We start from the raw sequence: 16,356 nt of genomic DNA on the forward strand, positions 1-16,356 counted from the left end.
AGGTGAGGCGTCTGCCTCTTTCTCCATAAGTGCATCCGTTGCTATCTGGCACGCACCGGAAATGTGTTCTCCTATAATGTAATATTGAGAGCCCACACGGTTTCCCATCACAGCACAGCCCTCTGTCACATGGTTCACAGTTAGTTGGGTTTCATCCAAGATATCAGCAAGTCGGGACCTGAACGGCAGCTACTGAAAATTCAGAAACCGAGAAAGGTGGATATTGTTTTTATATATATATATGTAGGCTATTCCACAATCTGTTTTTCTTTCTCTTTCAAAACGCTTTGAAGAGGAGGGGGAGAGAAATCCAGCATAATAAGCCCGCCACGCCCGGAGCTCTGCTGTGGGGTTCGTAAAGACTCGCGACGCAAAACTTGTTACACAAACTTATGTTTCCTCTTCGCTAGAGAGAGAGAGAGAGGAACTTAACAGTTGTTCTCGCCACTTCCTCAAATAGCCGTGCTCTTGCTTCCAGGTCAGAATATGAGCATTTTGAAGTGACTTAAATGAGTCTAAAATAGTGCAGATTTAAAGGCGCGCTCCGCTCCTCACTTCTTGCTGCGCGTGTCTCTGCCATGTAAAGGTGACGCGTTCTCCCGGAGCAATGACGCTGAGCTCCATGGGGACCTGCTGCCTCAGTCCAGAGGCCAAAGAAGCTCGGAGGATCAACGCTGAGATTGAGAAGCAGCTCCGCAAGGACAAGAAGGATTCCCAACGCGAGTATAAGCTGCTGCTGCTGGGTGAGGGACGAAAATCGCGGTCTGTCTGTCTGTCTGTCTGTCTGTCTAATAACCTCTGGCTATTAACATGTGATTAGGAGGAAGGAGACACATTCACCAGTTCCCCTCCCCGTCCCCTCAAAGTTTCATTAGGCTTACTGGTTTATTGTGAAAACACTGCTTTTTATTTAGTATTTGTACGAGATAACTCAGGGTTTTCACATTTGTATTTCATAGGTATTCCTCATGCAACCACAACCGCGCCATTGTGTGATTTGGCATGTAAATTGCACCAAAACTCCCAAGTGCCCGTTCGCTATTAATTTGTATAAAAGGGAGTGCAGTAAAAGTCCAGAAATGATCACTTGAGTCTTACACATTCACTTTAAAATGAGCAAATAAACTGCTCCACGTTTCACAACATTCAATCAAATGCAGATGGTAAACACTGACTGCTGAGGGAAAACTGCTTTAAAGTTTTACTGTGCTGTTTGTAGGTTCAGTTACATCAAAGTCTGAGGCTGATCCAAGGTGGAAAACAAAACAAATAAAAAAAATCATAAACCAACCACTTTCATGATTGCTTGTTAATGAAAAATTAAGCAATAATCAGCCAATCAACAGCTCAGTACTCTGATGAATCGAGATGAGGTGAAGAAGACTTGACGGATTGTGCATAAGAATCCGGAAGAAAGGGGATTTAGTTGACTTTGAACGTGTTTCAAAGTCAACTAAAGTAAAGACCACAGGCAGCATTATGGTTTTAAGATGTATCTTTTCTCCTTCCTTCTCACGTGCAAAATATCTCTCGTCTTTATGTGGTCCATAAAAAAAAAAAAATCATCAAAACAGCAGTTGTGTGGACTAAGATGTCTTGATATGACATGTCAGAGCAGTTCTAGAGGCACAGAAGTCACATTAGATCCAGGGAACACATACCATCTCTTAACCTTGTAACAGCTGGGCTAAGGAGGCGGTACCGGTACGCCATCACTGTCAGTTAACAACAGGAAGCTGAAGCAACAATTTACACAGGCTGTCTGTGTAAATTGTTGGTATTGCAGTCTGCAACACACCCTGGACAATACCAGATTGGAAGAACGTTTGATTTTATCTCAATTTCGGGTTTAGCGTCAGAATATGGGGTAAACACGAGAGCAGTGGATCCTGCATCCAGGGGTTAGACTGGTGTTATGGTGTGGAGGATGTTTTCTTGGAACATTTTAGGCGCCTCGGTACCATCTGAGTATCGTTTAAACATCACAACAGTATTTATGCGCTCTTTGTGAAGCACTTAGTGGTTGTTATATTTAGGAACTGCCATATAAATAACATTCACTTGCTTACTTAGAGTGTACCTGTTTGCTGGAGGATACGTGTAGCAGTATAACACGCCGTGTTACAAAGCTCAGAGCACTTCAGACTGTTACAAAAAGGCCATCGCAGTCACTAAATCTAAATCCAATAAAAACATTGCTGTGATAGTGTCGGAACAGGACATTCGCATTACGGTTGTGCAGCTGACAAATCTGGACCAGCTGTGTGACGCTATCATGTCAACATAATATTCTCTGAGGAATGTTTCAGACACTTTACTCAGTCTTTGGCGGCTGTAATCTTTCCAAAGAACCAAATCAGTAATGCTGTGAACATGCCGAAAGGCATTTCGCAAAGACTGACTCATGCAGGATCTGTTCCCGTTACTTCAAATTCAGGAGAGAGCATGATTTTGAGGAAGTCTTGCCTTGATTAGATGTCATCGACATTACTGTTACACTTTGACTGACCATTTATGTGCTGGTCAAAAGTTTGATCTGTAAATTTAGACCGGTCAGCTCCAAATGCAAAGAGCTGCTTCTTCAAGATTTCACAATGATCTCGGCAATGCCTTCATAGTGTGAACAAACAAAGGAAGTAATGCTTGGGAAACAAATACAACCAAAATGAATGTGTTTAAGGTAAAGAGTTTCATAATACCGTTTAGAAGCAAAACTTCTTGTTTTTGTAAAGTAAAGACCACAGGCGGCATTATGGTTTTAAGATGTCTCTTTTCTGCTTCCTTCTTACGAGTGTGTGAAAATTTACCAAGTTTTAAAATGAGATGATCTTGTTTCCATTGCTTCTGTTGGTGGCCAGGAACTGGTGAAAGTGGGAAGAGTACTTTCATCAAACAGATGAGGATCATCCACGGCCGTGGATACTCTGAGGAGGACAGGAGAGGCTTCACCGGACTGATTTATGAGAACATCTTCACAGCAATGCAGGCCATGATCCAAGCCATGAGCACATTACAGATCTCTTACAAGTATAAGCACAACCAGGTAGGCCTGACAGCTTTTTCTTCCTTTCTTTTTTCCTTCTTTGTTTCATTGTCGCTTGAGTCAGACAAAGTGAGAAAAGAGGGTTTACTCCACACCACTTCAGAGAGGTATTCGCAAGGTTTACTTACAGAGCATGCAAGAGGCGTATTGCAGTCTGCAACACACCCCGGAAAAGCACTTCTGGTAATTTTCAACAGTGTTTAGGCTTGCAATGTTACTGCCAGCGGATTTTGTCTGACTGCAGAGCAGGCTGTCTCTCAGATGAACGCATGGTGGAACACGGCAGGCCCGCTAAAGGCAGACAATTCCCTATTAATCCCACAGGAATTTGCACCTGTCACGCCGATGACAGGAGCACATTAGTCTCTTAAATTTGCTGGCTCACAGAAGTATACAACAGTTAAAAACAGCGAGAGTTTCAGGTTGGGACGAGAGGCAGACACAAGGCGTTGAGTCTGAGTCAGCTTTTGACTTATAAGGGGATGGAGATCTGTGGCGGCTCAGAGGACTGAGGATGAATTTTCAGCCCAGGTATAACATATTATTCTAAATGTGATGATGGTGAAAAGTAAGTAAGCTCAATCACAACCACAGTCAAATTGGAGTGAATTCAACATAAAAACAGAATTGCTTGTAGAGACATTAATTGGGTATTCAAACTGTTGCCGGAGGGATGACCTCCTGTGCTGCTCTTTGTTTTTGTGCTGTCGAATAAATGTCTGACTGAACGCATGCTTCTGTCCAACTTCTCTTTTATCTGTGCAGTGCAGAAGATGTGCGGCAGTTTCCACTCCACTTTAGCAGCCTGCTCAACATTTATTTTTCTTCTATTAGCTATAGAGACTCAAACATTGTTTCTAGTAGAGAGGGAGAGAGAGCGACAGAGACACTCTTTTATGATCTACATTTGATTATTTGAGTCTCTGGTTCTGTTGTCGTTGCCTTAATTTATTCTTTTTTTTCCGATAAAGCTGAAGATTAGATAGCTGCTACCACTTCATGCCTCAAAGCGGTTTAACTGTACCTTGCAATGGACACACTCTGCAATGTTCTGGGTTTATCTGTGGACAACAGGACTCTGTGTACAGAATGTGTGCCCATCATACAGGAAGCTGTCAAAGGGAGACTAATAGGGCTGTTGCATTAATTACATGATCCATTTATCATGTAATACCTCAGCGCCTTGCAGAGGTATTTACACTCTTTGTGGCTTTTGCATTTTGCTACAGCACAACCACAATCTTTCAGGTATTTGCTTGTGATTCCATGCGATAGAGCAATACAAATTGTGAAGTAAATAAAAAATTTTAAATGAATAAAATACTAGAAATACGATGCGGATTGCACTCACTTACTTTTACTTTTTATTTATTTATGGTATGTTTATGTATTTTGGCTTTTTAAAATGTCCACAGTATTATCGCAGTGATTTCTTGGACTATTAATCAAAGCATATTTGTGCCTTACAATGGTGCAGTCAAAGTCCAGATGTAGCTCCAGTTGAAAATCTGTGGCCAGAGACACTTGTCTTTCAGTCTGACAGTGCTTGAGGTATTTAGCAAAGACAAACACACAAAATGTTTCTGGATGTGCAATGTTGTTATAAACAAACACCAACCATATTCACTTCTGTAATTGTATTAGCAGGTGTTTTACAAAGTTTTGGCTCAGATTGGCTGATAAAAACACAGGTTACAGTTTTGTCAGATTTTTATTGCTTAAAAAGTTAAAGATATATCTTTTTTTCCCTCTTCACACATATGCACTACTTTGTTTTTGTCTGTCTCATAAAACCCAGGCGGATACCACAGAAGTTGATGGTTGTAGCATGGAAAAATGCATAATGTTTCAAGGTGTGTGAATACTTTTTGCAAGGCAAAAAAACCCAAAACATGACTGGCTTCCAGAATTGTTTTGAATCTGTCAGCAGTAAAAAAAAAGTAGTTCTCCAGACAATAATGGTGAAAATATGACACACAATAATTACAATATGCAGTAAAAGAGGTTTTTTTGAACAAAACTAAAAAAGTTTTCCAGTTGCATCATTTTGGGAAATATGATTCCAGCAGGAAAATGCTGCACAGGATCCGAATCATTATGGTGGGAATACCCGGCTCTTTGCTGGGAGCTTCACCTTCAGCCATTTCTTCACCATGTTTTCTCATCAAGCTTATAGCAGGAAACAAGCCCTTCATTTGGACTGCTTCATTACAAACCAGCATGATAAAAATCATTGAGACAGTGTTTTTAAAACGGCTCCTGGAGCTACATTTAATGAGTGCTGATTAAATCTGCACGCAGCAGCTGTCACTTTGGCTGGAAATTCTTCATACTTGCCAGCTTGCTTTTGTTTAAATTTGAGGCTGAACGTTTTGGAATATTGGAGGATGTAAAACACCAAATGCCAGTGTTAATAACGTAAACTGCACGATAATTCAAGCTTAACACATAAATATTTAAATAAACGGCAAAGCAGCGATATTCTCCTGCAAATTCTTACAGATAACTTAATTAACTGCAGTGTGGGCAGATAAAGGATCCGATAAACAGCTCTGTTTTGTTTGATGGAAGTTAATGATGGTTTAATCAGCTTGTTCAGTTTATTTACAGTGGACTAAGATGCTTTACCTAACAATGGCATTTTGCTCATATTTGCGGCTTGTTCCTGCCACAAGGACCAGTTCAAATCCGCCGCTTTATGAATCATGGATAAAATGTTTGCTGTGACACATTACACATCGAGGCAGCTGGGTTTCCTGATAGAGATGGAGTCGTAAACAAGCGTGCCTGAATGTAAACGGACTGTAGTAGTTCGCCATAAATGATCACCAAGCCTCTCCAACATGAAGTAGATTATTGGTGAAAGCTTACTCTGAAAGTCTGCAGCTGAAGAACTTCAAACAGGAAGAAAAAGAACCAATTTCCAGGCTTAAAGTGAAAGCTAATGGTGCTGCATTGACTTTACATTATGGTTAAAAGTTCATAAATGTTCTAACAAGCTAAAAGTTGTTGCTGCGTTGCTGCTTGTCTCAATTTTAGGCTCTAAAATCACATTGTTTAAAAATAACATTTAGTTTTAACTCTTTCGGTTACTTGGCACTCGGTTTCAAGTACATTTAGGTGACTATTTTTTCTCTAGATTTATAGCTGTTGTTGTTTCAATATATTTCTGTCTTGTAAAGCAGCTTAGTAAATATGTCATTTTCAAAGTACAAGTAAAGTTATAGATTCAGCCAAAAGCTTAAGTGTTTTTAATCAGATTTAATGTGATAGGGACAGTACAGTGGTCTAGATAATTTTGAAGCAGAAGCAAAATGATAAATTATTTTATTTACAGTTGAAATCTGAAAAATGAGACTCGGTTTTGTTTTCATTCTGTTAACTCAGACATCCACAGATAAAATGTGGTCCAACCAATTAAATTATATAAATTTACCGAATCAGTAAATTAATATAATTAAATACTTTTTGATTGTGTGAAATTCACTCTCATTATTAATCCAATTTGGTAACACTTTATTTGAGGGTTTGTGAATGAGACTGTCATGACACCGTCATAAACATGACATGAGTAAATCTTCATGAATATAAGATGAGAATATTATATATTAAGTCACTTTATGACTGTTGTCATAAAGTATCACTCTGACACTTTTAATACAAAGTTAAAAGTGTCATTATTCAAAATATCTTTGTTATGAGAACTTGACATTAATCAAGAAATCATGATCTCACATAAATTTGTTATAAAAGTATTACTGATTAAACTTTAAAAATTATGTATCTTTATGTTATTAAAGCGAAAATTTAATCTAAAAAAGACATATGCAGCTCAGGAAGAAGAATTTGTGTAATGATGGTGTTCTTGTTGCAAAGTTGTATTTTACAATATGATCTTTGTGCGTCAAACTGACTTAACATTCTGTGGTTCAGGATAATGCCAACTTGATCAGTGGCGTGGATGTGGAAAGTGTGAAAACATTAACAAACCCATACGTGGAGGCCTTGGAGAGCCTGTGGAATGATCCGGGAATTCAGGAATGCTACACTCGGCGGAGGGAATACCAGCTCTCAGACTCGGCTAAGTAGTGAGTGTAAACAGACTAATAACTCCTTAAACCTTGTCAAATAGTTTACTGTGCTTAATTCTTCAGTATTCTCAGAAATAAAACAGAGTCTGATAATAATTCCTTTTTTAGTTTTTACCACATGTCTTAGAAGCAAACACTGAGAATTCAGTTTTCAATAAATAATTCAATTCTAATTTTTTTTTTAACTCTGCAATATCTCCTATTGCCTTCAGCTATCTCAGTGACTTGGCTCGAATTGCTGATTCTGCTTATCTGCCAACCCACCAAGATATCCTAAGGGTCAGAGTGCCTACAACAGGAATAATAGAGTATCCCTTTGACCTGGAGAATGTGGTGTTCAGGTGAGTTTTATTGTTTTTGTTTATGCTTCACTGGGTCTCTTGCTGCTGCAATATCACAGGTACAACATCTGGTTTGCTGAGGCAATTATTGATAAAAAAAAACCCAACAAAAAAAACGTTTTATTGGAATATTTGTTGGGAGTCAAAAAAAGCACATAGTTCATTTATTTTGTTATTTTTGTCACATATTTTAGGTTTCACTAGTTATATCATTTCAAATAAATGAAAATAGTTTGTGGATGAAGCTTGTTAACACTATAGAGGCTGCATAAAGAAGAAGAATCACATTTTGGGAACAGACCAACAGAGATCGACGATCTGGACTGATGAACAACATTGTGTACTTTATTGCTTAGTAACTTGGCAACTAAACTTAACATACTAAAAATTCGGGGAAAGTTGTTGGGGCAACAGCTCTTTTACTCTCACTCAAAAATGCAAGTCTACTGAATGAATGAATATTTTACACAGGCCACACTGAAAGTGTCCTTCTACAGATCCGTACTCCCTGGCTCTTTGCTCAGTCATTTTATTTTTCTCTCTTTTTTCTTCATCTAAGCACTCCCTCTAAAAAACTACTCTAAAGAAAGTATTCCTGGATGCAGATGATTGATCTGTTCTGTATTGGTGTACTTTAGTGTGGGTTAATGGGGGGATTTGACATTCAAACTTACACACAACACAGCGAAGGACCTCATGTTTTTACTCAATGACACTTACCTGTCCAGAGTTGACACATGGCTCTGGTGCTTGAATTGAAGCTCATTCCCTGCAGCTCTGTTTGTGCAGCCTGCATTCACTTTGGCTTCAAATAACAGCCAATTGGCACACAATGAAGACAGCACTGACTCCACCACTACCTGTAAACCAGCATTCTATATAATCATCCTTCTACACAGCGGGTTGACAAAAAAAATTTTTATGGCTGTGATCCACAAATCATTGCAGCTCTGTCTTTGACTGGGTACATTTTTCTCTGCATTGTTTCAGGCACGACTTCATTATCGAGGCTTTTCCGAAATTCTTTAGAGGCATTCTCATCTTTGTTTGGGGAAATGTCTGCCTTTAACGAAAGTAATACAAAATTGTATCTCTCATTATTTCGGCATTAAAACAATTTTGGTAGCCTTAACTGACCTAAAACAGGTAGCTTAGTCATATCTTATTATGCCAGGGAGGAGAAGAGGTTGCTACCACACACCGTAAAAAGCACAGTGAGTCCTTGGCGAATTACTACTCTGTGTCTGGGAATGCCATGCATTACAAAAATAAATCCTTAAAATGCGAGGCACATTGTCGACGCATTAGGAGTGATTGCTTACGCTTTTCCTGTTGTCATATTTGCATGATTTTCAATTAGTCAGACTGCAGGAAATACCTGATTCCTCCTTTGACTACGACGACCAAACAGAACACGGATCTCACTGCACAGTAGCAGTGAAGATATTTTAAGGCCCTCGTGTATTAGTTACATATTAAATGAAACTTTGACGTCTCTGTATTTGCATGGAAAATACTACAGTTCACACGCACTCCATCACTGGGATAGTTGTGGGTTATTATTAGCGGTAGGAAACATTTTAGGCAACATAGAAGCTCAATTTGCAATTGATTTGTTACTCAGTCCAGACTCTTAAACTCTTTAGGTTGAGGCGTGTTTGCAATCAGCAAACAAGCTAAATGTGCAGATGCGCTCCTGGTAACATTTGGATAAACGTCTTATAGCAAGCATCCACTTTTTGTGTAGATATTTGGACAACTCATCAGAAATAGTAGACCTCATATAAATAGTTTTCCCAGCATGCACCTGGCTTTTCACCGTAGTTTAAACATTTTTAATAGAGCTGAGGTCTAGATGTGAAGTCTGGAAGAATGCCTTAGATGAATAAGGCTGATCTGTTTTATTCATTCTGGGGACAGTTTTAATGATTGTTCTTGACGTGATAAAAACAATAAACAGATGAACATTACATTATGTTATATTATGTTGGACAAATATAGAGGAATTATAGAAAAGTCGCGTGTTCGTAAAAACCTATTGTGTTCCTATTTCACCAATCTCATTGCTGAGAATAGGCGAAGTTGAATGTACATGTAGTTCTGCAAATTTATGTTCATTATACACTTCATTTATTTTTGCAACACAACAACGCCACGAGCGGTGTGAGTGCCAAAACCTGACGCTACTACCAGCATGCTCGGCAGCTGGTTTATTGTTTGAAAACCTCACCTCAACTTCTTCATACGTAGTTTTTGCTAATACGTAGTTCTTCATACGTAGTTACGTAGTTCTTCATACGTAGTTTTGGCCAAATGGCTTCATTGTTCTTGTCCTTAAGCTCTGCTGCAGATCTAATTGGCACTCAAGGGAGTTGACTTTGCAGCAAGACGCTCATTCCTGCTCAGCGCTTTTTTTTTACCACACCTAACATGCAATCTGTGTGAAACTATCATCTTTTTAATTGTTAATCTGTTTTTTTTTCTTATGGCTTTAACCTTTCCCCTCAGGATGGTGGATGTGGGTGGCCAGCGTTCTGAAAGGAGGAAGTGGATCCACTGTTTTGAGAAAGTCACGTCCATCATGTTCCTGGTGGCACTCAGCGAGTACGATCAGGTCCTCGCCGAGTCCAGCCACGAGGTGAGAGGCAGGCTGCTGCTGCTGCTGCCGCTGCCGACAGAATAAAACTTTTTTCTTTCACACAGCGTCTTATTATTTGTGTGCATGGGGAATGTGAAAGAGGCTCACTTTGGGATGATAAAAAAAAATCCTTTTAAGGGACACAAAGGGAGATTGTTCCCTTTGTTTGAGGCCAAACGTGTTAGGTGGAAATGATGACCCAGATTTCTCAAGTCCGACACCAGCTTGATGCCTCTCTCCCTTCTCCAGTCTCTCTCTCTTTCTGTTCTCTCTCTCTCTCTCTTCCTCTCTTTCTATTTTTCTTTGGTCACGCTTGGAAAGCCTCCTCTCAATGTTCCTTTTTGGCTGTGCATAAGGTTGACCTGCAGGGGGAGCCCTTTAGTCACTCTGCTCTGTGGAAAACTGTTTTCTGTGATGAATCGGCTCACACCCATCGCCACTGAATTACGACTCTCAGGATATTATCCTAATATTTTCACTCTTGCTCATGTGCTTCCCACAGAATCGGATGGAGGAGAGCATGGCCTTGTTCGAGACAATCATAAAATATGAATGGTTCAGCGATTCCTCGATCATTCTGTTTCTCAACAAGATGGATCTGTTGAAGGAAAAAATCATGTATTCACATTTGGTGGACTACTTCCCAGAGTTTAAGGGTAAGGGCTATAACATGTTAAAAGTATGGCATCCTAGACACCTATTGGCCCCCTTCACATGTGTAAAAGCCTCGCAATACCACAATGTTTCACTTTATTACTTTAATTTAAGTACATTTATGTGGGTGGGGGAAATATTTCAAATGAAGGAACATTATTTTTTTATTGCAATCGCTGGTGCTGGAAATAGCTATAAAATAAATCTAATTTTAAGATATATTCTGATCTGTTTTATACACATTTACTAAACAAAGTTGATATCATGCTTAATATGAGAGGACTAGTACAGTGCATACAAGTCATATAACATTGGCAGCATTGTTCCAGGAGCGATAATGAAAAAAAAAAAAAATCTTATGCCCATGTGGTGCATGTGGCATCATAAACTCTTTGAAATGGTGGGAGTTTTTATATAAAAAGACTTTTCAGTAAACACTCATCCCAGGTACAAGCAAGAGAGATTGTGCAAGGAGGGATGGACAAAGATCCAAATGATTTTTTGAAAAGTTAAAGATTAGATTTCTCTATTATTCAGTAGGATTAGTTTAAGGCTGTTTTGAAACATCTTTACCATGGAACACCCTGAAATTTTTCTTATGTACCTGCAATTGTCACTTTACATCTTATTTCATGATAGAATAACTCAAGTGAAATCAACAGTTTTGCTCTACAAATGTATACTAAACAATTGTCCTGCTGGACCTCTCTCTCAGGTCCCCAGCAGAATGCTGAGGCAGGACAAAAGTTCATCCTGGACATGTTCCTCAGTCTCAATGTGGATGATGAGAAAACGATCTACCCCCACTTCACGTGCGCCACGGACACAGAGAACATCCAAGTGGTCTTCAAAGACGTGAAGCACTTCATCATGCACTTAAACCTGATAGAACACAACCTGATGTGAGCGCCTGACGCTGCTGCTGTAATTTACTCGTCTCAGCGCAGCAGCACCCCCCGGACCGGGAGGGCTCTGCAGCATCTCCGTCCGCCGCCGCCGCTGCCGCTACTGCTGTTCCTGCTGTTCCACACTTTAATCCAAAACAGGAAATTGAAGCGCTACAGAGCTTGTCATCGAATGACTGTACAGCCGATGCATTTCAAATTTTCTTGTTAGACTCTGTAAGTGGATGTCTTCGGCTATTACAAAGTGTGACCTGCCAATTAAAGTGCTGGCTTTCAGCGGAGTCTAATATAGCGTGCACTCTGAAATTTATCGAGCGCTATGTGGACATTTTGGAGCGGTGGAAATGCACACTGGCAGATTAATAGGGGGAAATATATTTTTACTGGCTTCGGATGCCTCGGAGGAGTTGTGATGTAGTAGATCTTCCTTCTGGGAAGCTGCGGGACTGGATGCTCTGTAAAGACCAGCATCTCTAAAGTGGTGTGTGTCTTTAGATTTGAGTTTGAAGCTTAGATTAGGGCTTGACTAAAAGGGAACAGGTCAGGGAGAACACTAATAACCCCATTCATGTAAATGAGCACAGTGCATGTTGCTGCATTGCTGCATGGGCTTGAGTTAGTGAGGTCTTGATCAGCACTTTGGATCTGCCTGTGATGACTTTGCTAAAGAAAACTTTTTTAGGGGGGCATCCATGTTTTATGTTTGGTGTGGGGATTAAAAGGGATATCCAGCATTTTGGAGTCAATTTACTGGGCAGTAAAAAAGTCACATTCTCTCATGGACTGTTGTGTGTGTGTGTGTGTTTTTTAAGTAGTTTTCTTAAAATGATTTACTCTGAAGTTTAAAGTTGTATCATTTCTTTAATTTGATTAGACTTTGCACATACTGTACGATATGGTGAAGCTTTATTTTGACTTTGTTATATATTGATGAGCATTAAGGTCAGTGTTAAAAGGTGAAATCCTGAAGTGAAAATAATTTTTGATCAAATATATCAAAGAGAAAGTACTTATGTTTACACAACTGTGTTCTTCTTAACAATAAAAGTGTGAGGTGGAATCAGCTAGTTTCCTTCTCTGTACTTTTCTTTTTGTCGTCTGATATTTAATAAGACCAAATTAGACATGTTCAGATAAAAAAAACTTTAAATATTGTGCAGATAACATAGATCAATATTTATGGTTGTGTTCCCTGTGTAAAATATTACACTTTTTTAGTATAGAAGGTGGTAGAGTAGTTTTAAAAAGTGTACATACTGTTATAAAATGTAGTCCTTTTGACAAAATCATGAAGAAAAATAAAAAAAATATATACAAATATAAATATATGTAAAAGGAACCAAATGAAGAAAATAACTGACAGAAACATATATGTCCACACCTGAGATAAATCCCTCTGATGTTGAGGGCTGCAATTGCAGTTGAAATGTTTTTTGTGTGTTTTTCCTGATCAGTGAGATTTTGTGTCTCCTGAGTGATGGAGGGCATGAAGCACTCATGCAGATGGGTGAGTGAATTTTGTTTGGAACGTCATTTGTGTTGCAAGATTTTTTGATTTCTGTTTCTAGTGAAAATAATTGTATCAAGATGTGATACTGAAAGCGAGAATAAGTGAGGATGGATTCTATAAACCATGACAGAAAAATCTTTTTGAGAGCTTTAAAATATCTCTGCTTCCTGAGAAGATGGAGAGGCTGGTCAGCTTTGTAATCCTGTAATTGGAGGGCAGTTGTTCATTTGTGACCCCTGACAGGCAAACCTCTCCGTCTGATCAACCTGATTGGCTGAGATGTGGCTGCTGCTCCGTCTCTGCCCACATGGCATAACCCTTCGGGTTTCTCACCAATAGTTGTGACTGATAAGTCACAACTATTTGACTTTTCGGTCACAACTATCGTGACCGATATCGGTCACAACTCACGCTGTTACTGAAAGAACAGGTTGAGCAATTACGGTCAGGTACTGCAAATTCATTTACAAAATGTTTGTAAAAAATTGCCAGACCTGCTTCTGTGGAGCATCAGTTGATAGAGTCAGTTTTCCTTGTCGGCGGATTTGATTGACTGAGGATCTGTCAGGTTGAGGAACGACCGATTGTTGTATAGTTTCTGAATTTTTAATTTCAACAGCAAGAGGAAAAAGGCACCTGACAGGGCTGCGCATTGTTGTTGTTTGTTTTATTTTTTGAACATATCTGGAAATAGTACCCGTGAATTCACCAATTTTGATGAGATCTACAGTTCCACAGATTTGGCTCTTGTTGACTCAAGGACCGGGAATTGAAATACAGCCTCTGACCACAGGGCTTTCCCAAGTTGCTTAAAAGGATAGCAAACAATTTAGTAATTGTAACTGACCTAAAACAGAAAAAGTTAAGTCGTCTTAATATTATAGAGTAAGAAAAAAATGGTCTTTTGTCTTTTTTTGTGTGCTCTGCCGGTTTGTTTTCCTGGCTGCATCCTCTGCTCATCTGGAGTCGTGCTCTTCCTGAAATCCTCCGCCGTGATGCATCCATCTGGCTGGAGCTCTCAGGAGGAGGACTGTATTTTTAGGCCTGTAAACAGAGACCTGCACTGTGCCAAAGAACCATTATTTTTAGGGGACCAACACTTAAAATGCTGTAGCAGTTATACTCCTCTTGTAAGGACATTTAAAAGCGGTGCTTCCCAAAGTGGGAGTCATAAACCATATAGAGAATTAGAGGATTTTTAAATAATAGAAATCCAGTACCTAAAAATATTTGTTGTGAATATGATGATAAAGCTATTGTAAACATTTTGTGAAAGCAGATTTTATCTCCTTGGGTTTAAGCTAACAGCTTTACTGTACTTGCTGAAGAAAAGCAGCTTCGCAGCAGGATGCTGGCACTAAACTATCCCTGCGGGGATGGTGATTTCAGGGAGATGTGCAATGTTAGTTTTCCTCTGCATAAAGCATTTTTGATGAAGAATCTTTTTTTAACTTATTTTATCTAATCAGACCATCCTTTTCCAAATGTTTGTTGTGTTCATTGTAAGGTTTTTGTCAAACTTATAAGCTCATCAAAAACCTCGACTGACAGCCACAGTACACCATTGCATATCTGTCTTGTGTTTCATTTGCAAATTAAAATGCTTTAATTAGATAAAGCTCCAGCATATGCAGGTGAATCTGTAGCATATCTAATTATTCTTCAGGGATGGAGGTTGCAACTGATGTTTATTATACATCAAAACATACGGTGGCATCTCGCTAAATAATCTCGCTAAATAAAATAATCATTTAAAAAACTTGATTTTTAGGTACTAATTTTATTTTTGTCCAAGCAAAATTAGTCTGATGCAAGTGTAACCAAAACAAAGTACAAGTGCGAAAGCAATTTAATGCCTATAAAAAAAATTCAAAGAAAAAAAAATATTATAAAAGCCTTTGGCTCAAATCCTGAACCAAAATTTGATAAGCTAGGAATTACGTTTTTTAATTTTTTATTATTTGTTGCAGTTTCGAAGACACTCTGTCAACGTCAGTAGGGTTTGGAAAATGTTTGTTAAATAAGTAAAACCACAATCATTGACAACCAAGGCTTGGTGATAAATAAACTTGGGTCACTATGGGCATCGTGTTCTTTGACTGACCAAAGGAATCTTTTTGCAGAAGGTAAATTTACTAATGACGCATGTTGTTTGTAATGTGCGAAATACTGTAACAACATGAAGCAATTAAAATGAATGTCAAAGACTCATCCATCCTCAATAGCAAGCCAGTGAAATGTGGCTGTTTTATTTGCTCATAGTTTCTACAGAATGAATTACATCTGTTTTAATCAACATTATGTTGTACTAGAAATACCTGTGTCTGTTTATTGCTTATCAGCTCTTGTCCCGATTCTCTCATCCTCATCAGCGGCACTCTTTCTATTCTAGTGTTGCTGCAAATTGTCCTCAACACTCTTTGTTCTAATTTATCTTCACTATGTTGAGCTGTAAGTGTGAATTCTACCATTTTCCTTCACAATGAGTTGTGGGATGAGGACACATTTATTTTGTTAATGAGGAATTTTTATTTATGATAAATAAAAATGACTACGTTTGCTGTCGTAACTCATTAAATTGTACAAACAAAAGAAAAAAGATGAAGGTTATACTTTTGCACATTATCCATACCTAAACAAACTCTACCAACATTTTAGTGACTCCATGGTGATAATATAATAGCAGCTTTACATTATTTCATTTCAACAAGTTTCTATTATTTAATTTTGCAAATGAATGGTATTTAACAATCAAGAATTTAAGAGTTCACGTCTATTAGTGAATATCAGTGAGGTTTTCCAACTCTGATGTTAAACAGCAAAAACTGTTCACTTAAAAAAAATAAATAAATTGCAGAGCAGGGATTTGAAAATAGCTTCCTTGAAATTATGTTACAAATTAAGTCACTCATCATTCAGAAGAACGGCATCTGGAGAGTTCTGAAAACTATACCAACTCAATCAGAGTTTAGTATTTGGTTCATTTCGACTACTTTTATTGGCAAAATATTATTGTCATTATACTTCCTTGAACTCTGGACCATTTTTTTTTTACTTTTTAAAAAATGTATCAGGTTACACTTAACTTGCTCGCATACGCAGAACAAGTTATTCTAGGTGTGCCTGTAATCTGACTGCCTTTTCTGTTATGCTCCCTTCTGGGAGCTAATGAAA

At 38.6% G+C, this 16,356-nt stretch overlaps 1 protein-coding gene across 2 annotated transcripts; it reads left to right on the forward strand.

The window, feature by feature from the left end:
• Positions 1–161: 161 nt before the first annotated feature.
• LOC129374344 (guanine nucleotide-binding protein subunit alpha-11-like) lies at positions 162–12,726 on the forward strand. 2 transcript variants are annotated; one of them, XM_055052730.1, is made up of 9 exons: positions 170–216; positions 411–478; positions 587–743; positions 2,859–3,043; positions 6,977–7,131; positions 7,347–7,475; positions 9,984–10,113; positions 10,616–10,769; positions 11,483–12,726. In XM_055052730.1, the coding sequence occupies exons 3-9, from the start codon at positions 608–610 to the stop codon at positions 11,671–11,673; spliced, it is 1,080 nt and encodes a 359-aa protein (XP_054908705.1). In that variant the 5' UTR covers positions 170–216; positions 411–478; positions 587–607; the 3' UTR covers positions 11,674–12,726. The 2 variants fall into 2 exon arrangements, with proteins under 2 accessions (XP_054908704.1, XP_054908705.1); XM_055052729.1 differs by having other exon boundaries at positions 162–478.
• The last annotated feature ends 3,630 nt before the right edge of the window (positions 12,727–16,356 follow it).

This window comes from Poeciliopsis prolifica, unplaced genomic scaffold (assembly GCF_027474105.1).
Source record: "Poeciliopsis prolifica strain line A6 unplaced genomic scaffold, Auburn_PproV2 SCAFFOLD035, whole genome shotgun sequence".
NCBI lineage: Eukaryota > Metazoa > Chordata > Actinopteri > Cyprinodontiformes > Poeciliidae > Poeciliopsis > Poeciliopsis prolifica.

Coding starts and splice junctions, on each gene's coding strand:
- LOC129374344 (XM_055052729.1), top strand. CDS start 608: ATGACGCTGAGCTCCATGGGGACCTGCTGCCTCAGTCCAGAGGCCAAA. Junction 3,044..6,976: donor ACAAGTATAAGCACAACCAG/GTAGGCCTGACA, acceptor TCTGTGGTTCAG/GATAATGCCAACTTGATCAG. Junction 7,476..9,983: donor CTGGAGAATGTGGTGTTCAG/GTGAGTTTTATT, acceptor CTTTCCCCTCAG/GATGGTGGATGTGGGTGGCC.